The 24,105-nt window shown below is 38.3% G+C and overlaps 1 protein-coding gene across 1 annotated transcript in view; it reads left to right on the plus strand.

Moving 5' to 3' along the window:
* The window catches only part of ADAMTSL3 (ADAMTS like 3), a 563,622-nt gene that overhangs the window by 313,762 nt on the left and 225,755 nt on the right, over positions 1–24,105 (plus strand). The window contains exon 7 of the mRNA XM_036737163.1: positions 16,480–16,606. Coding sequence (XP_036593058.1) covers positions 16,480–16,606 — 127 coding nt within the window. The remainder of the gene's footprint in view (positions 1–16,479; positions 16,607–24,105) is intronic.

The raw sequence follows: 24,105 nt of genomic DNA on the forward strand, positions 1-24,105 counted from the left end.
TGGCTCTCATCAAGCTTACAGTGGTGTGATGGGGCAGGAAGATATTGCTGAGGCTGTCTAAGCCAACTCATTAATTTTACAGCTGGGGATACTGAGGTACACAGAGAAGATGTATCACACAGGTAGTAAGTAGTAGATATAGGGTTCAAACCCAGGTCTCCTGACTGTGATCTTTTCACTAAACCACAGAGTATTCTCCCTGGCTGTACATACCCCAGATCAAGAATGATTTCTCATAGCTAGCTGATACCAACCCTTTTTTTTAATCACTAAAGTAGGTAGGGATAGCTAAGTGGCACCATAGTGTACAGAGAGCTGGGCCTGAAGTCAGGAAGACTCATCTTCCTGAGTTCAAATCTGGCCTCAGACATACGCTAGTTATATGACCCTGGGCAAGTCACTTAACCTTATTTGCTTCAGTTTCGTCATCTGTAAAATGGGCTGCAGAAGGAAATGGCAAACCACTCCAATGCGTTTGCCAAGAAAACGAGGTCATGAAGTGTCAGACACAACTGAAAAGACAGAGCAACAACAAAGTAGGTAGACAATCTTTTGAGACTATCTTAAGGATTTTAACTGTTAATAATGAGGGAATAGAATAGTGATAAAATGGCAGTGGAATTGTAGATTGATAGAGTGATGCAAAGCTTTCATAAGCCTCCCAGAATTCTCTTTGACCTCTTCCTTGTGTGTTCCACTCAGCCCTGTGATCTAGCTTAACTACTAATGAGGAAACTAAAGGGCATGGTGGCATAACTAATTGGTGGTAGAGTTGGGGACAGGACTCAAGTTCTACTGTCCAGGAGATAGGCACAGTCATTCTCATCCCATCCTTATTTGGGGAAGAAGGAATTACCTCCTTGGCAGGCACCAACACACAAATGTTTTTGTGCTGGATTTTCAACTGCATTAGGGCTGAAGTGTATTCATTTGGATAGAAGATCTGTCTTCTTGGAGTCTCCCAAAGACAGTTTATGCTGGGTATTTATCTGACAGTTCTCTCCTAGTATTTGTTGAGGGAGAAAAAAAAAACCTAAACAAACACTTTTTGCACTTTGCTTTTGTGATAACAATCCCAATTAATCCACATTTTACAAATAGAGGGACTGAGGCTGAGAAAGTTAAAGTGAATTGCCATGTGTCATAAAGGTAGCACATGTCAGAGCCAGGATTTAATCTAAGTCTTCAGACTCTAAGACTACAGCTCTCTTCACCACTCTGGGTTCTAGTCCTGGCTCTAAGACCAGCTGTACAGTTTTGAGCAAATCACAGAAACTCTTTGGGCCTCAGTTTCCTCTTCTGTAAAAGGTAGAGATTAGACCAAATATTCTCTAAGGTCCTTCTTAATTATAGGATTTTAGGTGTCATGCTGCATTCAGTATCTAATTTGTCTGAATGCAACAGGAATTGAGTATGACGTGATACTTTGTGAAGGCAGATTCATAGCTTGTTGTCAAATTTTCCCCAAATATTTTAATTAAAAATTTCCATATCCTGAATATTCTACTGTAAACATTTTCTGAAATGGGAAAAATGAGTCATGCCATCTCAGATGCTGTTGTTTAGGAAGTCAAGCTTCTTGTATGATCTACTTATTCCCCAACCTTCTTCTCTCAAATTTACTATTTTAGTTTTCTGTTTAGGAAAATCATGCGCTATAAAGTTTACTGACTCTATTCATTTAAAGTTACCTCTGAAATTTGTCTTATGGGGTTTCTCTCAAACTAACTCAGGACATTTCAGATTCAGTTCTAAATTACATCTTTTTTCTGTTGTTATTTTTCCTTTATAATGAGAATTTAGCGTTAGAGACAATTTCTGTCTCTGTCTTCCCCATCTCTGCCTCCTTCTCTTTCTCTCTCTGTGTCTCTGTGTCTGTTTCTGTCTGTCTGTCTGTCTGTCTCTCTTTCTCTCTGTCTCTGTCTCTCTTGCTTACATTCTCTTCTCTCTAATTTTTTTTCTATTTTCTCTCTCTCTAAATCTAATTATATAAAAAAAAACCTTCCTGTCCTTCCAAAAGGATGCATGGATGAAATTGGCATGTGTGGGCAGATGTGAGGTCATAACTCCATTTGATGACTTGAGTATGCCTAGACCTAATTCTGTGGCCCTGGGTAAGTTACTGAAATACTCAGTTACTCTCTAACACTATACATTGTAGAAAAGTGGATAATCTGTTTTGTAGAAGTTTTCTGAAAAAAAGAAAGAAAAATAACAAATTCTAAATTTCTCAATCAATCTAGTAATGTCACACCCCCCCAATTAAATCCTGTATATGTTTGGGGAGAAGAGGTGACAGGAGAAGGAGAAGTGGGGACAGGAACAAGACCAGACCTAGGATTTTATTGTTGTTCTTCAATTTAGAGAATTTCTGGGAGCCCTAAAAGAGATTAGGGGATTTGCTCAGGGTCACATAACTAGTATATATCAGAGTTAGTACTTGAATCCATGTCTCCTAGCCTCTAAAGCTGCCTTCCACAGTATCTGTTAATATCAAAGTACGATGTAAATGGAAAGAGCACTGGACTGGAAGCCAAGAGATGATAATAAAAATAGCTAACATTTATATAGTGTCTACTGTGTGTCAGGTGCTGTGCAAAGCACTTTAAAATATTAACTCATTTGAGCTTCACAATAACCCTGGGAAGTAGGTGCTATTATTATCCCCATTTTATAGATAAATAAACTGAGGTTAGGTGGCTTGCCCAGGGTCATATGACTTGTAAGTGTCTGAGGCTGGATTTGAACTCAGATCTTTCTGACCCCAAGCCTGGCCCTCTATCCTGGTACTCTACTTAACTGTCCCTGGATTCTAGTCTTAACTCTGCTACTACCTCTGTGACCTTGGACAAGTGACTTCCTCACTCCATGTCTGTTTCCTCATTTCCAAGCTAGTGGTTTTTGAGCAGTCCTTCTTTAAGGTCCCATCTATCTCTGACAGTCTAGCATTTCAGTGTAATTAGTTTATATCTGAATGCTATCTACTGTTTTGGATATTTTCCTAGTCTATTTATAATGATTGGTTCCTTTTCACTCTGAAAAGAGCTGTCAGTGGGGAGGCTAATAGCCTTCATGCTGTCTTCATCAGAAAATCACCTGGCTAACTGCAGCAGAGACCAGAGATCAGAGCATAGGGAAGCAAATGGCCAGAAGTAAGGGCTGTCTCTTTACATGGTCCTGAGCCCTGTTGTATAGCTGGCTTTTGATCATTTCTCATGCCCTTCTTCAATCTGGAGCTTGTTCACATAAAATGTTACCAGAGTAAATTAAGACTTGTCGTCTTGGGCCCTGAGATAAATGCCACCTCATGAATCAGTCAGCAGAGGGTGCTCCATTGCAAGAAACTGCCCTATCTTTAGCCTAGAGCCTATATATCCCGTATGGGAGGCAGATGCCAGCACTTGCCTGGAACATAATCATGAAATGTATCCAAAGGAATGTTAAAGAAGACTCTCAGCTGACTGTTTGCCTTATTATTAGCTAAAGTTCAGCATAAGCCTCACCTTCTCCATAAGGCATTTCCCAATCTGTAGCCCCTCCTGCCCAAGCAGCTAGCATATTCCCTCCAAAAAAATGCTGAATTTATGTATTTATGTTGTATAGATTTTGTGTATACTTACAAAAAATACATGCAGTCTCTCCTATAGAATGTCAGCTCCCGTAAGACAAGGGCTGTTTCTCTTTCCTGGCATATAGTAGGTGCTTAATAAATACTAGTTAATGGGTTGAGTATCCTCAGTGCCCAAAGGTATTTATGATTATTTTGTCCCCACTATGTTAATGGGATATCCCCTTAGATAATCTATAGAATGAACATCTTTAAGGATTGGTCTCAAGGTCCATATTCAGTAGCTTAGCTGTTCAGTGGTACATTCAGAGTGTTCTGTGTATCAGATTTAGAGTGTTTTTAGTTTTGTAATGTGGGGTTTGTAAGGAATGGTATCTTGTAACCTATAGCCAAATACCTTTGCTTGATTCTTTGCTTCCATTACTGGAGAAAACAACAGCTCAGCCGTGTCCTCATACCAGCCTCCTCTAACCACATATAGAGTAGGGAGAGATTCCCTCACCTCAGTTCTTTATTTGAACAAGGAATATGCATAAATAGAGAATTTCTCTTAAATTAAAGGCTAATGTATCTACACACACAGTCTTCATGTTTAATTTTAAGCTATGCTTTAGAAATGACAGAATAGGATGTGAATCAGCTTCAGTGGTCCACCCAGGAAAATATCAGGGCATGTGCTATTATTAATCTCACCTTTATCATGGTTGTGACTATAGTTTGGGCCTCCTATATATAGACATAAGTGCAGAAGTTCCAAGGAATAGGGTATGGAAGAGTGGAATTTCTATTTAGCTTTTATTAACCTATAGAGAGATCCACACCCCCCCCCCAGGGGCTATGTTAGTTTAGTTTCCAAAACCTTCCCAAGAGGTTCAGAGGTCAGGCTGCTATAAATCTATGGAGGAAAAAAAAAACTTCACCTATATTGTTTGCTTTACTTGAAATTCTCTCTTATTCCCTATCCTACTAACCTTCCCTTTAGGCTCCCCTGTCAAAATCCTACCTGCCATCAAAGGTCCAAATGAACCTTCCTCTAAGATGATTTCCCAGATTTTCCCAACCAGAGATCATCTCTCTTTCTTTTGCAACCTCAGCGTACTTTGTATCTCTTTTATAGCAAACGGGACATTCTATCCTATACTATAGTTACTTGTATCTGTCTTATTCCCACAAGAAATTACAATCTCCTTGAATTCAGAATACATGTCTTATTCATCTTCAAATCTTCCCCATTGCCTAGATCAGTTCTTTAATAAATGTTTTTTGAGTTGTTGAAATCCAAAGATTTATAGAAGTGGGCTTATGTCTCTTCTCTCCTCAGGTAGAGTAAGAGATTTTTGTTTACAAAGAGTGCCTGCTGTAACTAAATGATCCTTTTTTTTCCTAAGATATACCGTGTTGGAGTTGACCTTGACCCTTTCTTCTCTCTTCCACCCCATATCCAATCACTTGCCAAGTCTTATCTCCTTATTATTTCTTAACTAGTCTAGTCACTTTCATGACACAGCTCAAGCATCACCTTCTATATGAAGTCTTTCTTGATCTCTACAACTGCTAGGGCTCCTCCCTCACCTAAAAAACCTTATATTAATATTGTTTACTTTTCTAATATATCTATATATGCCCTTGCTGTTTCTGCTGATCTAATGCAGCCTCCTTGATAGCAAATGCTGTTTTCCTTTTATCTTTGTAGACTAACATATTACCTGGCACATAGTAGGCATTGAAAAATGATTGATTGTTGACATACATCCTCTTCCCTCCCCTCATAGCCACTATCCTACTTTATTCAATTGATCAATAGAAGTTTATTTATCAAATACCTATTATGTACCACAGTACTAGTAACTGAGGCTTCAAAGACAAAAATGAAGCAGTACCTGCCCCTCTTGGAGCTCACATTTTCATGATTTCTCACAGAGACTTGCAGAAGCCTTGTTGCTTTCAGGGGCAGCTGGGAGGCGCAGTAGATAGAGTACTGGGCTTAGAATCAGAAAGACTTGTTTTCATGAGTTCAGATCTGGCCGCAGACACTTATCAGCTGTATGATCCCAGGCAAGTCACTTAACTCTGTTTGGCACTCACCTGTAAACTGAGCTGAGGAAGGAAATGGCAAACCACTCCAGGAGCTTTGCCAAGAAAGCCAAAAGTGGGGGTCACGAAGAGTTGGACATGACTGAACAACAACAGTGACAACCTTGCCTTCAGTCTTTTCTTTCTTTCCCAATCCATCCCTCAAGTACCTACCAAATTAATATTCTGGGGTTCTTAACTTTTTTTGTGTCCCTTATGCAGTCCAGTGAAGCCTATGGGGTCTTTCTCAGAATGTCTTTAAATGCATAAAACACAGAGAATTACAAAGGAAATCAATTATCTAAAAATAAAGTTATCCCCCCATTTTTTAAACTATGTTTATGGATTCTTAGCTAAGAACGCCTTTTATAGAGATGTAAGTCTGATAATTTGACTCCCCTACTCCAAAATCTTCATTGTCTTTAGGATGAAATGCAAATTCTTCATCTTGTCTTTGGAAGCAATATACAATTTTGCCCCTTTCTACCTTTCCAGACCTCTCTCTCTCTCTCTCTCTCTCTCTCTCTCTCTCTCTCTCTCTCTCTCTATCTTTATCTCTCTGTATATGTATCTATGTGTATATATATATATATACACACACATATATGTATATATACATACATACACATATATATGTATGTATTTTAAAATCTCTCCCTCCTCTACTAAATGTAACTTTGTTCATTTCAAGGGCTGTATAACATTTTATGTTTGTATCTTCAGCACCTAATAGTGCTTTGCACATTTTAGATACTTAATAAATGTTCGTTAAATTGAATTGAATTGTGCCAGATGCAGAGGTGATGACAAGGTTTCCTATACCTATGCTTACATTAATAAGGTAGATAAAAATTTTGACCGTTTTTTCAGTGCTTCAAGATAACTCATCCTTGTGGTTACTCTTTCCATATAGATTCATGCAAGTTGCAACCTTCCAGGTCTTTATAGTTAGTTCTATGAATTGCTCTGGTTTAAAAAAATCACCTGGTAGCCAACCATCTATTATCTTCTTCAAACTTAACTAGACTATTGCTCACAGAGCAGACATGCAGTCCATTACCAGGCCGTAATTTGAGGTAGCACCATCTCATTAAGATTTGACAGAGTTTTTACTTTGCCATCACATAGTCCCTTAGAATCCAGAGTTACCTGTGGCAGTTACTTAGCCAAGGTTGAAGAAGATATGTATACAGATTCCTATAAAACGTTCATGGCATAGTAGAAGGAGCATGAATTCTAGGATCAGAGCCCTCAGGTTCAGTTCCTCCTCTTATACTACCTTTGCAACCTTGAACAAGTGGCAACTTCCATCGGCTTGCTTCCTTATCTGTAAAATGAGGGGTTTCAATCAGGTGGCATCTGAAGACCTTTCCAATTCTAGATCTATGATCCTAATGGATTAGAATGTGATTATTTTTATAAGAAACTTAAAGAAAATAGCCCCACCTGGTGTCATTAACTGAATCCCCAAAAGCATGTTATTAAGAAAAACATCATTACAAGGAATAGTTTGTTTCATAGGAATGGAACCAGAGGTGTCAGAGTAGGGAGTATTCAGCCAATGGTGCAGGGAACAGGAGCCAGCACTACCTGGGAAGGTGAACCAAAAGACATTATATTGGGATTCAGGACATGATGGTGGCATATAGTTACAAGGTGTTAATGATGTTATTGCAAAGCAGTGTTGGTCAGGGCAGTGTTATTCAGGATATGCCTGTATAAACAAAGTGCTAAGAGAAGGCTCCATGGAAGGGGTGGCATATAAGCTGAATCCTGAAGGAAAGCTAGGATTTTAAAAGGTGGTGAAGAGGAGATAAGGTGTTCAACAGAATTATATTCAACTGACATTTATTAAGTGTACTGTGCTAGGTGTTAATGATACTTAGACAGAACCGATGATCCCTGCCTTCAAGTAGTATGCATTCTATTGGAGAAAGAAAACACGTGCATAAATAACTATAATACAAGGAAAATTGAGAGGTGATAGGAGGTGGGGAGAGAGAGAATGAGAACTAATACTAACCAAGGAAGACTTCATGGAGGAGGTACTGCCATAGTTGATCTTTGAAGAAATCATAGATCCTGAAAGGTGATGATAAGGAGTGAATACATTTCTAGCATGGAGAATAGCTTATGTGAATGTACAGGGGCAGGCAGGAGCATATTGAGTTCAGAAAATGGCTAGTAGTTCAGTTTGGGAATGTAGAGTTTATGAAAATTTGTAAAATATGAAATAAGGCTGAAAATTTAAGGTTGGAGCCAATATAGAGGGCTTTAAATGCCAGGCCAAGAAGTTTGTATTTTTCTCTATAAGTAACAGGAAACCAGTGAAGATTTTTAAGCAGAGAATTTACATGGTTAGTTGTTTGCCTTCAGAAGATTATTTTGGTACTTTAGGGAAGCATGGATTGGAAAAGAAAGAGAATAGAATTAGGAAGACCTGTTAGGAGTCTAGGCTAGGCTATGGCTAGGTGACACAGTGTGTAGAATACCATCCCTGGAGTCAGGAGGACCTGAGTTCAAATCCAGCCTTGGACACTTAGTAGCTGTGTGAACCTGGGCAAGTCACTTAACCCTGTTTGCCTCAGTTCCTCATCTGTAAAATGAGATGGAGAAAGAAATGGCAAACTGTTCCAGTATCTTTGCCAAGAAAATCCCAAATGGGATCACAGAGAGTTGGACACAGCTGAACTCAGGACTCATCTACAAATAGGAGGCTATTATTAGTAGTCTAGGCCAGTCCTTTCTTAAACTATGGGCCATGACCCCATTTGGGGTTGCAAAAAATTTGGAAACAGTAAAAGGTTTCTGAATGTTCAACGACCAAAAATTAATTAAAAATCAAACACATTATGATTCCAAGGTGTTTCTGGCAGAACTTGCTGGTGTCCCATCCGGCAACTTCACTGAAGCCTTGGTTCTGAACACAAAGCATGCACATTTTGCACTGCACATGCCCTCAGGCTACGCAACACCAAGGAACCCTTTCAAGTGGAAGAAGTTTAAGAAGCCCCAGTCTAAGCAAATGGTAGCAAAGGAGGGTGGTGGTTGTATGAGTAAAGAGAAAGGTACGGGGGCAAAAGGTGGATGGACTAGGGTTGTGCTCTGTGAATGAAGAGCATGATATGTGACATTGGAAATAGTAAGATCTAGCAACTGATTGAATAAACGTAGTGGGTATGGTAAAAAAGAGAATCTAGGGTGACTGGTTGCAAGGTTACAAATCAGGTTGCCAAGAGGATCATGGATTTAAAGCTGGAAAGGATCTTAAAGATTATCTAGTCTGACAGTCTGATTTTACAAATGAGGAAATGTAGACCCAGAGAAGTTATTTGTCCGTGGTCACGTAACTAGTAAGTGGCAGAGCTGGAATTCAAATCCAGATCATCTAACTCTAAATTGAGCATGTTTTCCACTGTACTAGAAAAAAAGGAAAATTTAGAGGAGAGCTGAGTTTAGCAGGATAAAGATTGTTGGTGCTATTTTGGACCATTCAGTGCACCAGGAAACAGTTATTAGGTACTTCCTATGTTCCAGGCACTGTTGAATATGAGACATATTGAATGTGAAATACAGGTCTTTCAGGCAGTTTTGTACAAGCAAGTCATAGAGGTGGTCAGTAGTGGGTCAGATTCAGGGAAAAGCAAGTAGCCCAATTCCAATGGCATATAAAGAATGTCATATGTGATGTTGCTTCATAGGTAGTCATTTTGGAGTCTTATTGTAAAGAGTCTTGAATGCCGGGTTACAGAGTTTAGACTTGGTTTCGTAGGTGATGAAGAACATGTGAATACTTTCGAACAATGGAGTGACATGATCCATACATAAGGAAAATACATAAGGTTTCAAGAATGGAAGACCCAGAATAGTGATACTATTCACTGAAATAGGATAGTTAGAAGGAGGAACAAGTTTTTAGGGAAACATTAATTCAGTATTAAATATATTTGTGATTTAGATTGCAGTAGGATTCAGGGTGATAACAAATGATGATTAAGCAGTTGGTTGAACTAGAGAAGTAACAGACAAGAGTCACAAAATCCAGGTGGAAAGCTAGAACAGTAGAGTAGGTATGAGATGCAAGAGCCTAAAATATGATACGGTAGCTGTAATGGGCTTAGAAATAAAGAAATGGCTAGATTCAGGAGCTGTCGGGGAAGAAGAAGAATACACAGTACTTAGCATCCAGTTAGAGAAGGAGGGGAAGGGAGATGAGGATGTGGAAGAATCAGACATTACTCTGAAATTTTTAGGTTGGATGACTGGGAGGAGGATGGTCCTGTCAAAAGAAACAAGTTTAGGGAAGGGTCAGGCTTAGAGGGAAAATACAGTGAACTTAGATTTTTGTATGTTGAATTTGAGGGACTGGTGAGATAAGTGGGTTAGAAAAGTCCAGCAAGATTGAAAATACTCTCTAGAGTATCTGGATTAGAAACCAAGCCTTGTGACACCTAGTCCATCACTATTTCCACCATAGCATACCACCTTCTGACATGCCTCACAGTTCCTTTTCCCTGAAACCCAACTGGTTCAGGGCCATGACTTATTTCCCATGGCAATGTTCCCAGCTGTAGGCGGTAGGCCTGCTGCATCCCTAAGCCAACTTTGTATATTTTTAGGCATTTTAAAATTATCTGTAGTAACGTCAGTTTCCATTTATGCAAATATTCAAGAGTTCACTGTGTTTTTAATTATTTTGTGAATTGAGAGGAAGAGTTTGAGTCATCTTATAGGAAGTGACCTTGATATCTCGTTAAATTACCTGAATATGTCTTATATAATTTATTTTCTTTATATTTTGCTTTAAATGAACAATGTTCAAATTCAAATCACTTATGCATCATGTGCCCAGTTCCCAATCCCCAAACACATATACACAGATTGTACTGTTTAGAATTAGAGCAAAGCAGTGCAAGGAAAACAATCTGAAAATGAAAACATGTTTTCCTTTGTTCCTGTACGTGAGTAGTACACTCTGAAGTGCTCTTGATTTCCTTCTACTTTGATTTTTTTTTAATTAGTCTGGTCCACACTGTCATAATATGGTGGCTGAAACTGGCAGACTGTTTTTAGTCGAGGCCTCACATGTTGCTACAATTTTTTTGGTTCCTGTACAAGCCCAGGATCTGGTATGAAGGAAAATAAGGTCAAAATTACTTTTTTTTTATCAGTTCAGGACGAATTAGATTCTGATTCACTGAGACTATTCTCTCTCTCTCTGTCTCTCTCTGTCTCTGTCTCTCTCTCTCTCTCTCTCTCTCTCTCTCTCTCTCTCTCTCTCTCTCCTGACTTATAGACCAGAATTCCAATTTATGTGCCAGGTCCAAAGACTCGGTCTAATTGTTTGCCCAGGGCACTCCCTTTTTGGTGGATAGGCCCACTTAGAAAACCAATTTACAGACCAGATGGTCCTATACTGAGTGAAAAATCATAGCATATGGTCTTTAGAGAAGAAAAGGATGAGGAAGTGTTTCAATAACCTAGCTAGCAGCTGCTGTGGGGTTGTAAAACCAACAACAATCAGCACACAGAATGCTGCAAAAGCCTAGGTCCTTTTGATCTGCTTTACTAAGGAAAGCAACGTTAAGGGGTTAACAATCTTAATTTAATCCAGCCTACAAATATCATTCACTTGGTTCAGGGGAAAAAGCCAGCACCCTGAACTTCAGAGCAAAAACAATCGAATTACAAACAGACCAAATACAATTTGTAGTTACCAACGTCTGAGTTCAGCTGGGGAGCTCGACAATGGCTGGCTCAGAGTCACGCATCACTACTGCTGCAGCTCAGAGCTCTGAAAAAAGAAAGCCAACCCCTGGTTTTATATATCTTGTTCAGAGTCAAAGGTGAGTCACACATGCGCCTCACCCACGTGACCTAAAATCGTCACAAAAAGCGACTTAAACCCACGTGGTCTAAAAGCCTCTGATGTCACAAACATGTCACTCAAACCCATTTTGATTGTCAATATGGGAAGTAATAAAACAATATGTTTTCTCAAGATAGGGGAGGTACACATTTTTAGAAAGGTAAATTCTGTAGAGAAGTAAGGAATAAATTTGAAATACAATTTCCCGAAAGATACAAGAAGGGATAGGATGCAGGTCACAGGGTTTAGAGATAGAAGGGGCCTTACTCATCATCAGCCCATTGTAGAGATGAGGGAACTTGGAGCCCCAAAAGTTAAGGAAATAAAATAACAGAACTAGGATTCAAACCCAAGCCTTTTGACCCCAAATTCACTTTTTTCATTACACCATGATAGAGATGAATTCTCAGAAAGGAGGAAAGAAGGAAACAAGCATTCATTAAGTGCTTCTATATGCCAGGCATTGTGCTAAGTGCTGTAGCTACAAAAAGAGGCAAAAGAGAGTCCCAGGAGGTAGATGCTATTAGTATATCCATTTTTTCAGTTGAGGAAACTGAGGCAGATAGGTTAAGTGACTTGTCCAGGATCATATGGCTAGTTAGTGCCAGTAGTTACATTTGAATTCAGGTCTTCCTGACTCCATCTGCAGTGCTTTTATCTGACTGTCTTTGGAATGCTTCTTTTAGGACTAATCAGGAAACTGAAGAATTATATAGATTAGGCAAACCAATATTGACATGAGAACAAGGGTTAGTGGCAGAATTACCATTTATGAGCAAAGAAGCTTGTCTTTTAGTTTTCATGGGCTAAATTTTCAGCAAAACATTCTATGTTGCAATAGCCCCATTGATATATTTTAGTACCCTAATTGACCGGCCTTGACCTTTCACTCATTTAATTTGCAGTTCATGTTGTGCCTCAGTTATGTTTTCTGACAGTCTTGAATCAGTCTTGTACTCCTGCAATTTTGTTTCTCTCTCAGAGCTCCAACTGAAATTTGCATGCATACTCTTCACATAGGGAATGATGATAGGGAAAAGATTAACAGAGAATTTAAAGCCAAGATAAATGAAGAACTAAGACGAGAACACCTAGCTATTTTCTCAACAGTGCTGGCCCTCTGGACCAGAGATCATTTCCTGGGACTCTTAACTCTTTTAGCCCTGGAACTCCATCCCTCCTTCCCACCCCCCAATCATCCTGATTGTTGAGTGCTTTACATGGCCCATTACATCTCTCTAGTCCCTTGAAATTATTCTTAATTTAATACCTTCTTGCCTACATGCTCAATATGCCTGCCCCAATCTCTCACTCTTACTTTCCAACTCTGGAATCATAACATTGCTATTGGAAATGAAATTTCAGTGTATTTCCTTATGGCTTAAGCCACCATCCCTGTATCTTTCCAAGCCAAAATACCCCATCCAGGCCACCATTCCCCTATCTGTGGTTTCTCCTATGTATGCTTCTTGAAGGTAGGAACTGTCTAGATATTGTATTTATATATCAGTAAGTTAGCACCATGCTTATTATCACATAGTTAACACTTTAAAATGCTTTGGCATTCATTCATTAATTCATTCACCAGACCTAAACAAACTAAAATCCTAAGTACTGGTGAAATTAGTGGGTATGATTATCAAACCACTATCAGTGATCTCTGAAAAATTGAGAAGAATGGGAGAGATGTTATTGGAGATGGGCACATTTTATCAGACTTCTAAAAAGTGGGAAGAAAGTGGATTCTTTAAACTATAGGCTGGGAAACTTGACATCAAACCCTAGGAAATTTTCAGTGTATTTTTAAAGGAAAGATGGTCTCTTGGGAAGAAAAATGTTGACCAGTAAAAGTCCGAATTAGGTCATTAAAGACAGGTTAAGCCAAGCTGTTCTCATTTTTTCTTCCTTTCTTTTCCTTTTTTTTTCCTATAAGGTCACTGCTCTGGGATATCAGGGGATGCTATAGACATATTGTGCCTAGAGTTCAGCAAATCATTTGACAAATAACTTACGATATCCTTGTGAACAAGTCAAGATGTTCATTTTATTGGAATACAGTTAGCTGTTTTGGGAACTTTTGAATAACCGCAACATTTGAGTAATGTGTGAGCAAAATGTTAAACTAGAGGGACATCTTAACTTGGAGGGAATATCCCAAGGATCTCTCTTTGACTGATAGGGGTAATTTGGTATAATAGTAGTCAGTGAAAGAATCAGGAAGATGTGTGTTCATATGTCACTCTTGAGACTACCTTGCTGTCTGATGATAGGCAATTCACTTAATATATCTAAGCCTCAGTTTCCTCATCAGTAATATGATAACAGCATTTAGAGTGCCTACCTCACTGGGTTGTTGTGAGTCTAAAATGAAAAAAAATGTATACTATGTACTTTTTAAACTTTAAAGTCCTATACGAATGTTAGTTATTATTCAGCATGTTATTGATTTAGATGAAGTCATAGATGGCATGCTAATCATTTTAAAATATTCTAAAATTCAGTTTTATTTTGTTTTTAGTTCCAACTGTTTTCCCTTCCAATCCCCCACCCATTGAGTAGGCAAGAAAAACAAAACTCATTACAAATATTCGTAATCATGAAAAACAAATTTCTGCATTAGCCTTGTGTGTGTGTGTGTGTGTGTGTGTATGTGTATGTATGTGTGTGTGTGGGGGAATACGTTTTCATCTGTACTCTCTCTTAGCTCTCTACTCTCTATGTGTAGGTGGATAGCATGTTTCATCATGAGTCCTTTGGAATTGGGATGGGTTATTATCTTGATGAGTTACTAAGTCTTTCAGAGTTGATTATGTTTACCATATTGCTCTTACCCATTTTCTTACATCCCTCCAGCATTTGTAATTTTCCTTTTCTGTCATCTTAGCCAATCTGATGGGTGTACAATGGTACTTCAGAGTAGTTTTAATTTGCATTTCTCTATTAATTAGTGATTTGTAAAATTTTTTCATATGGCTATTGACATTTAATTTCTTTCTCTGAAAAGTGCCATATCTTTTGACTATTTATCATTTGAGGAATGGCTCTTCTTGTAAATTTAACTCAGTTCCCTATATATATTAGAAATGAGACCTTTATCAGAGAAACTTGCTGCAAAATTTTTCCTTTCCTTTCTTCTAATTTTAGCTGCATTGGTTTTGCTTGTGCATTTTGTTGTTGTGGGATTGACTGAATATGGGGGAGGTAGAGAATGAAAGAATGCAAATAATTGAGGATGAGATGGTGATACCTTCAATAGAAATTGAAAAGTTAGGAATAGAGATTGGTTGAGGGGACAAAATAGTGAGTCTTCTTTTCAGCATTGAATTTGAGATACCTATTGAATAGCTAGTTGAAGATAACCTAGCAGGTAGTTGGTAATATGGGACTAGAACTCAGGAAAAAGATGAGGGGAGGTTATGTAGATTTGGGAGTGATCTGCATATAGGTAACAAGTGAACACAAAGGAAATGATATAATCAAGAGAAAATATAGAAAGAAAAGAACTCTGGATCTAGGGTTCCAGCTAAAGGCATAAAATAAAAAATAAGACCATAGAACCGTAGATTTAGAGCTGAGCAAGACCATTCAAGTTATATTATTTAACATTCATTTACCTATGAACACACTGAGGTTCATAAAGGTTAAATGGCTTATACAGGGTCACATGGATAGTGAGAAAGCCAATGTTCAAACTTTGTTCTTCTTACTCCAAATTTCAACATTCTTTCCACTGTGCCACACTGCCTGCCCCCAACAGAAATCTATACATGAGTTAGTCAGGTCATAGGTAGAAGAATCTTAGATGCTGAGAGAAAAATAGTCTGTGACACTTCATCTGTGGCCACTTATCTACTATTGGGATTTCAGGAATTTGAATAGTAGATCTTAATTTCAAATGTATGAAATATTCAGTATGCAGAGCCCCAGACCACATACTTGGGAAGTTGCCAAAATGGGAAATATGACTGTTGTTCATGTGGCAAGGACTAAATGTTATAATTACTTTGTCTTTATTAGTATTCATTAAGCAACATGGTATTATTAGCTTAAAGAATGGGGTGCCAGACACCCTGAAGTAGTGACACTGTGTTCAGGACCTTAGACAGATGCTTTCAGAAAAGTGTTCTTCTGTTACCCCCAATTTCTATATATAGCATAATCGTTCCCCATAGGTTACTTGATTGTTATTTAACTTTGATTTTCCATATTCTTAATTGATTTAAGAAAATAGAAAGCCCTAAAGCAACAACTACTTATTCTGGATGTTGTAATGTCGTAATGAAATGTTTTCGGTTGATTGCCCCTATACAGCCCCAGATGGCTTATAGGAATTAATTTCTTTTTTAAAGCCCCAAAACTTAGATTTGAAGGTTTTATTTCCTTTTCATATATTTTTGATGACTCAGTTCTGGAAGATGTTGCTATATTATTTTACTAAAGCAGACCATAGAATAACTGACATAAATTAGGTAATGTACTAAATAAACATTTATTGTACAGTAATAGTCTGGTTACCAAATTCTCTTGATACAAAACTCCTTCACAAAGTTTTTGACCTTAGAGTGTGTCATTGAAACAAGTAATTTTTATTTATAACCATAGTGGTGGTTTGTAATTTCTTACAAATTAACCTTTTAAGAATAAAATATTCAAGAGAAAATTTACCCTGCTTCTCTTCCTAGTGAAGAGTTTAGTATTGGAATTTGGCCATTTAAGCATTGAGAAGAATAAGGAAAACAATTCTTGAATATTGGTGCAAAAATACTTTAGTATATTTAATCATTATGACTTTTTCATGAAAATCATGGAAATGGCATCACACTATAAAATTTTTCATGGTTCAGAGTTATAAAGATGTATGCTGAACTAACAAAAAAGAGAAGGATAACATCATAAACAAAATATTTCAGAAACCTGACCATGTCTACTACAGCTTTGTCTTACCTCTGACTGATGTTGCTGTTGGCAGGCAATAGGATGTGATCGACAGCTTGGGAGCAATGCCAAAGAAGACAACTGTGGCGTCTGTGCGGGAGATGGATCAACATGCAGACTTGTGAGGGGACAGTCTAAGTCACATGTTTCTCCTGAAAAAAGTAGGTTTCAAGATTAATCTGATGTTCCATTGTAACAGTATGTTCTTTGCAGTGTTGTTAATATATCACCAGCATGTGCTTAGTCTTTTTTGTTTAGCGTGCGCATACAACACCACTGGGTTCACTTCTTATTAAGATGCTTCATAGAATATTTAGACTAGATGGAACTACTTGAATTTCAAGAAAGCTATCCTACTCTGGGACATAAAAAGGAAAGAGTTAAAAATGTGCATCCTATTGTTGGTGATAAGGTTGTTTTGCCTCTCTAACAAACTTAGGGATCTGCATCTTATTTGAAGGGAAGTCCTTCTTTGTGCTCTAATTTTGTTGCATAGTTTTATAGCCACATCTTTTAGAATCTGGCTTGCACAAATCAGTTGAATGCCCTTTAAATTATATGGCTAATTTGGCAAGTGATTTGTTTTATTTGAAATCACTATGCCTTGCCCTCATAGCTCTCAAAACAGCAAACTTCCCTAGAAAGAGCAAGCTAGTAAGTGTTTGGGGTTTATCCCATGCCCAGATGTGGCATCCGCTGAGCTGCCTCTGTCTGACATCTGTGAGAGAGGCAAGAGACTGCCTCACAGAATCATTCAGGTTCTGCTGGATTTGGGATGAATGTAAAAAAGGATCTCTGTGGTTTAGCAGTGCTTGTAATGCCCTGGGCAGTAGGAGATGACAGCAGAGGTAAAACATGTGGGTTCCAGTTTGTTTCATTCCTACTGCCTGCCTAGCCTAACAGGCAACGCATTTTGAAAAAGACTCCCCAAAGACATGTGTTAGGTCTAATCTGGTAGCCAGAGTATTTCGTACTGATCTCATGATTTGAATATGAACATGACTTGTACAAAGTATGTCTCCCTTGTGGATTGCAGACACATTTCTTAACATTTTTTTTAAATTTTAGGGTTAAAAAAAAAACTTCAGTATGTGATAAGGTAAATTGATTTTGGGAACAGTGGGCCAAAAAAAGCCCAGCTATTTTATAGCGATTTTCTTTGTACATTGTCATTTTCTATGTATCCAAGGTATACAGTAGTCATATTTAATTAAGCTTTAAGGCATAGTTTCATGGAATTGAATAATTGTTTAGGATATAGCCAGATACTAGAAGGGTATTATTTTGTGTATGCCAATGCACATAGGCAGAAACAATATCTGTTTCTTTCAAAATTCAGTTCAGGTGCCACTTTGAAAGTAACCTTTCCCCATCCTTCTACCTGATAGTGTCCCACTACTCCTCAGAAAGTCCCCAAAACTCTTATATTTATTTTGTACATATTTTGAATGAGAAGCAACAAGGCATAGTGAAAACCTGCTTTCAAGTCCTGACTCTAATGTAAGGCAGAGGGGTCTTGTGGACTGAGAGGCAGCCTTAAAGCCAAGAAGAGCTGAGCACAGGTCTTACTTTTGACTGCCTAAGTGACCCTGGATGAATCACCTAAGTTCTCAGTGCTCCAGGCTACAGATGTCAAACATGAGGCCAGCAGGCTACCTGCAGCCCAGACCATTCCTTGATGTGGCCCAAATCAGATAAAAATCTTATGGGAAAATATTTAACAAAATAAAAATACAATAGAGGATATATAATGTTAACATATGGTTTTCTAAGTGATCATATGGCCAGCAAGTATATGGATTTACTTGACCTCCTTTCTATCTGAGTTTAACAAAAGTGCTTTAGGCAAGTCTGTAAGAATTCAAGTTTCACAGAAGGTGCCAACTTACACTGGAAGGAGTTTGTTCATTGGAGAGTTCTGTGTAGTAATGAAATCCCAAGTCCAGTCCCTATTTCTCTATTTTGAATATACTTATATATATGGTATCTTCCCTGGTAGCATGCAAGATCCTTTCAAGGATAAAGTTTCATCTGTCTTTTTACTGCCAGAGTCTAGCCCAGTGTCTGACTAAATAGTAGATGTCTAATAAATGAGTAGCGATTGATTGTTTGTATAGTTGCACAGATTATTTGGTGCCTTCCTCACAACACATTTGAATACAGTTTTCTGTGCCAGGAAGAGCTGGCCCAGACCTTAGGAATCATCATTTCCAACCTTCTCCTTTGATAGAAGGAACTGAATGCTATAGAGATGAAGAGATTTGCCATGCTAACACAGTAAGGGAGTGGGGCGAGTGTCTATATCTGGATGAGAGAGTATTCTTCTTTTGGGGTAAATAGGCAAGTAGGTTATAGGTAGGGTTATACCGTTAGCAAGGACCTCAGAGGCCATATAGACCAACCTCAACATTTTACAGATAAAGAAACTAAAGGACACACAAGTATTAATTAACAGTCAAACTTTTTAACCCAGGATTACTGGAATGCTCTCTCCTCCACCCTGCTCTGGCTTTGATTGCTGACCTCCCTGGCTTCCTTTAAGTCCCAACTAAAATCTCACCTTCTACAAGAATCCTTCCTTAACCCCTATTAATTCTAATGCCTTCCTTCTTTTAATTATTTCCTATTTCTTCTCCACATCCCTCACTCCCTTAAATCCAATTTATTTGCAAGTCATAGCATCACCTTCCTGATGCTGTGGTCCTCTTCTAGAACAAAGGACAAATGACAGCAACAACATTTATTCTATATAAAGCTTTCTTTGTGTATATTTGTTTGCGTGTTGTCTCCCACATTAGATTGTAGTTCCTTGAGGGCAGGGACTGTCTTCTGCCTCTTTTTGTACTCCCAGCATTTAGCACAGTGCCTGGCATATAGTACACACGTAATAAGTGTATATTGATTGATTTATTAAGAAGGTAGTTATAACCACTGACTGACTACTTTTTAATCTCTACAATATATGGGGAGTGATCTGTACATATATTGAGGGTATCTTTGAAAATATAAGAAAGGAAAAGAGAGTCTGCATAAACAATATTTTACTACAAACTGCCCCTTCATAAAATCCGGTGCTTAATACAGTTCTTGGCACATAATATGTGCTTAATAAATGGTTATTGACTGACTGATAGGTACAGAGAATACATGTTCCTACCACACTTATTGTTTGTGAATTATAAGAAAATAATGTGACATGTAGCAAAATGCAGCCATAGAAGACCTCCTCCAACAAGGTATCTCCCAAGAATACTCTAAGACAGTACAGGATTCCCTGAATGATAACTGTAAATATTACTTTGCTCAACAGTTATTTTATTATTAATATCAAGTCATAACACATGGAAATTCATGTTGATCAAAGAATGCTCATGATCATGAAGAATGTCTATGCCAGGATCCAGATGGACAAGGAATTCTTTATTCTTGGGTCCTGTCCTCCAAATGTTTATTTTCTTGGTTAACATTGTGTTGTGTACATATCAAGTCCTAGTATATCATCACAGCTCCTAACTGAGGCCAATAATCTCTCCAAATTATTTGGCTAAAAACGAATATATAAATAATGTGTTTTACAGACTATGATGTCCAGTTGATGGATAACCCATTAGGCTAGTCCATAAGTTTGTATTCCTTAGAAATATGGTGCTGATGAACAATGAATTAGGCCCATAATTTGGTAGGGGAAGAGAATAGGGTGGAGTTTACTTGGGAAATAGAACTTTCAGCCATCCCAAAGCCATTCCTTAAAATGAAAATGCATCTTTTTATGAAACAATGAAATAGTCTGTCAATCACCATTAATTACAGGTATCCCAAGAGGCAAGGGAGAGAACATGATGGTTGGAAATAAGCTGATGCATATTGCCAGTGATGACTTGCAAGCAAAGAAATGATATAAAAGGAACCTAGGAGATGTGATTGGAAAAGGAGGTGAGCTAGTTGCATAGAAAGGATGAGGATAAAAAGGATAGACAGCTTAAGTGTTGCATTTTTCTTCATGTGATTTTAAAAGACCTGGTGAAGGCCTCTAGCATGTTGGGTAGACATGGGTAGGAGTTGCACAGTGTAGGAAAATGACTTTGCGCCATTAGAGGGAGAACCCACACCAAAGAGACTATAGATCCATTGATATAATTAAGTATTCAGATATGCAAAATATTTATAATTTCATCAGCATGAAGAACTCCTAACATGGGAACTCTGTCCACTAACACAGATTGCAGCTTTTCTATGACATAGTAGATATCTTCTAGGGAGTTCCCTGAGCCACATAGAGCCTAAGTGACTTGTTAGGGTCACACAGTAGTCATATTTAATTAAGCTTTAAGGCATAGTTTCATGGAATTGAATAATTGTTTAGGATATAGCCAGATACTAGAAGGGTATTATTTTGTTTAAGGGTATTATTTTGGGGCAGCATTTGAACCCAAATCTTTCTGACCTTAAGCTCCAAACACTATCCATTATGCCATGGTGCCTCTTAATACTGCTAAATAAAATTTATTCAGCCATTCCCATATCATTTGACATAAAGGCTTTTCCAGTTTTTTTGCTCTCATAAATAAAATTCCTCCTAATGTTTATCCCCCCCCCCTTCTAATACATTCTTTAGATGCAGTCCTGGTAGTAGGATAACTGGGTCAATAAATATAAGCATTTGTAATTCTTATTGGATATTACCCAACTATTCCCCCAAAAGATTGTACCAGGTCATAGTTCCAACAGTGCAATAGTATTTACTTGTTGTTCTACAACCCTGCCATCACTCAATTTTATTGTTTTTAATTAACTTAGGAATGGGCCTATCTCATACATTTTACTAGTAGAAATCCTGCACATTCCTCAAATATCTCTTCTATAAACCTTCCTTGATTACACTATGCCTAGCAGAAGAGATCTCTCCTTCTGATAAATTCCCATTTCTCCTTTTTGGAACCTCTCTCATATACTTTGACCCCCTGTGTTGTATTTTTATGTAAACGTGTTGCATTATATCTTTATATAAATATTTTTATTCTTTGTACCAGACTATCATCTACTTAATGGCAGGGAACATACAACTTTGTATATCTATCAACACCTCAAACAGCAACTTTTCACATATTAGGAATTCAGTAAATGTTTGTTAAATTGAATTAAGACCACGTGAACCCCTCACTGTGGTGGTCCTTCGGCAGCTGTCCCTTTTGGCTAGTGAATAAAGGGGCTCTGTGTGGAAACCCTAATGAATCTGCTGTCTTCATTAGCACTGAGGTTCATGCCTACAGCATTGATCCTGTTGGAGACGTTGACTGTGTTAGGTTTGGCCCTAATTTTTGGCCTGTAGTCTCAGGAGATTTCCAATCTAAAGGAAAAGTTGAGGGGTTCAGTCATCTGAGCTCTCTGCATTTTTCACAGTAACAGGCTAACCTCCAAAGACTTGGTAAGATCCGTAAAGTTAATTTTCCTTCAGTAGGGTCTATGGGGCTTAATGTAAAATACCTAAGGTGAAGTTTTTTGCTTTGTCTAGACCTATGATTTTCTCAATGTGAGGATCTTTCCAGTGTGGAAACTTCTTCCAGCGCAGATCGAATGATTCCTCTGTAACTTGCAGTCTTAAAGAGTTGTTTGGGGGTACTTAGCAGTTAAATCTATAGTCACACAGCTAATATATGTCACAGATGAAACTTGAATATCAAATTTCTGAACCCCAAAGCCTGGCCACCCTCTACTGAACCATGCTACTTCTCACGCTGGGACCATAAGCTAGCATATACCTAGGCCCATCTACTGTTGCCACTTTGCTTGGTAGATATAAGATATATCCTTTTAAAAAAATTAAATATAGATCTATGCTTCAAGAGAGACAATCTGTTTATCTGTTTAGGAGTTATTTGCTTCATTGTTCTATTGAAAATCTCATAGAAATGCACCTAGTATGGTCCCTAGTATGCATTCACATTTCATTGTAGGTCTACAAGTCTCAAAAATTAATGGCGTTCTTTTATGTGACAGTGTTAATTTTTCATAAGGGTATATTATAAAGGTAGTCTGGTGTGACAATTAAATGTGGAGGCTGGAATCAAGGAGATATGGGTTCAAATCCTACTACTTCCCTACTACTACTACTTATGACCCTGGGCATGTCACTTAACCCCTGTGTGTCTCAAGAAACTCCTTAGGATTTAATAGATAAACCTATGTGGGTAGATCTTTGAAGTTCCCACACTGATGGAGACTCCCAGAAGGAGTTTCCTACAATGATGAGATCACAAGATCTCCTATCCACATGTGTGTACAGTTACAGGATGAGAGAAATAACACTTCCCCCAGGTAGGATGTAATCTCCTGCAGAGCATATGCCAGTTTTTTTTTGTCTTTGCATTCCCAACACCTAGCCTGGTATCTTGCATAAAGTAGGTGGTTAATTTTTTTTGTTTGCTTCTTGAAGACTAGAGGGATATTAGTCTTGGATATACCATAAGCTAGGTTTATGGTCTTAAACAAGTCCCCTGTAAGATAAATGATGTTAGACTGTATGATCTTCCTGCTATAAAATGGTACTACTCTCAGAAAAGAAGATGCCTCTTTTTTGACTAGTTTGAACTGTAACAGCACACAGAACAATCTTTAATCGTCCTCCCTCAAGTGTGTGTGTGTGTGTGTGTGTGTGTGTGTGTGTGTGATAGAGGCAATCCCAGTGGAATATGGCTTTAGACCCATGAGAGGGAGGAAAGGGATTTATTTGAGCCACTTGCTAAAAAGAAATACACAGCCTTGTGTCTCTCTGTCTTTTTGTTTTTTTTTCCTCTATATCTCTCTGTTTATGTCTCTCTGTCTGTCTTTCTGTCCATCTCTCTCTGTATTTCTGTCTCTCTGTCTCTGTCTCTCTCTTCAAGACTTCTCATGAGGGTGGGAATGGATTCCTCTCATTAGCAGCTATGGTGGCTGCTCACCCATAGAAGTTAGCCTGGGTGTTGCTACCTCAGAATGGACTTTATGCTGCCTCTTCTGATTATGCTTCTTTCCTCGGCATAGGAGACCAAATAATAATCCAGTATTGGAAGTTTCTGTCCTCAGAGGCAATTTTGTGAGTTTCAGAAGTTTAGATCTCCTGTCTCCTTTGATCAGTGCCAGCTGCAGTATGGAAAGTGCTCTGTGCAGTTAGTTAAATCCCATTTTTAAGAGCCTACTATGTGCTAGGCCCTGTGCCAAGTGCTGGGGACAAAGGCACACACACACACACACACACACACACACACACACACACACACACACACATAAACACTAAGCCCTGTTCTCAGGGAGTTCATAGGCCAATGGAGGAAACACCATGTCAACAGCTATATATGAAATGAATTGGTAATAATCTCAGAGAGCGGCACTAAAATTGAGGAGGACTGAAAAAGGCTTCTTGCTGAAGGTGACATTTTAGCTGAGATCTGGAGATGAGGAGGGAAAACATTCCAGGCATGAAGGGTGGCCATCTGAAACATTCAGTGTCAGGAGACAGAGCAGTGTGTCCCCAGATCACAGCCTATGTGGAAGAGAGTGAGATATATGAAGACTGGAAAGGTGGGAAGGGGCCAGGTTCTGAAGTACCATTCAGTTACATCAGCTCTTCTCAAGAGAGTTGATAAGATGAGCCCAGCCATGTTCAGACTTTCCAAAACACTAC

This window comes from Trichosurus vulpecula, chromosome 8 (genome assembly GCF_011100635.1).
Source record: "Trichosurus vulpecula isolate mTriVul1 chromosome 8, mTriVul1.pri, whole genome shotgun sequence".
In the NCBI taxonomy this organism is placed as follows: domain Eukaryota; kingdom Metazoa; phylum Chordata; class Mammalia; order Diprotodontia; family Phalangeridae; genus Trichosurus; species Trichosurus vulpecula.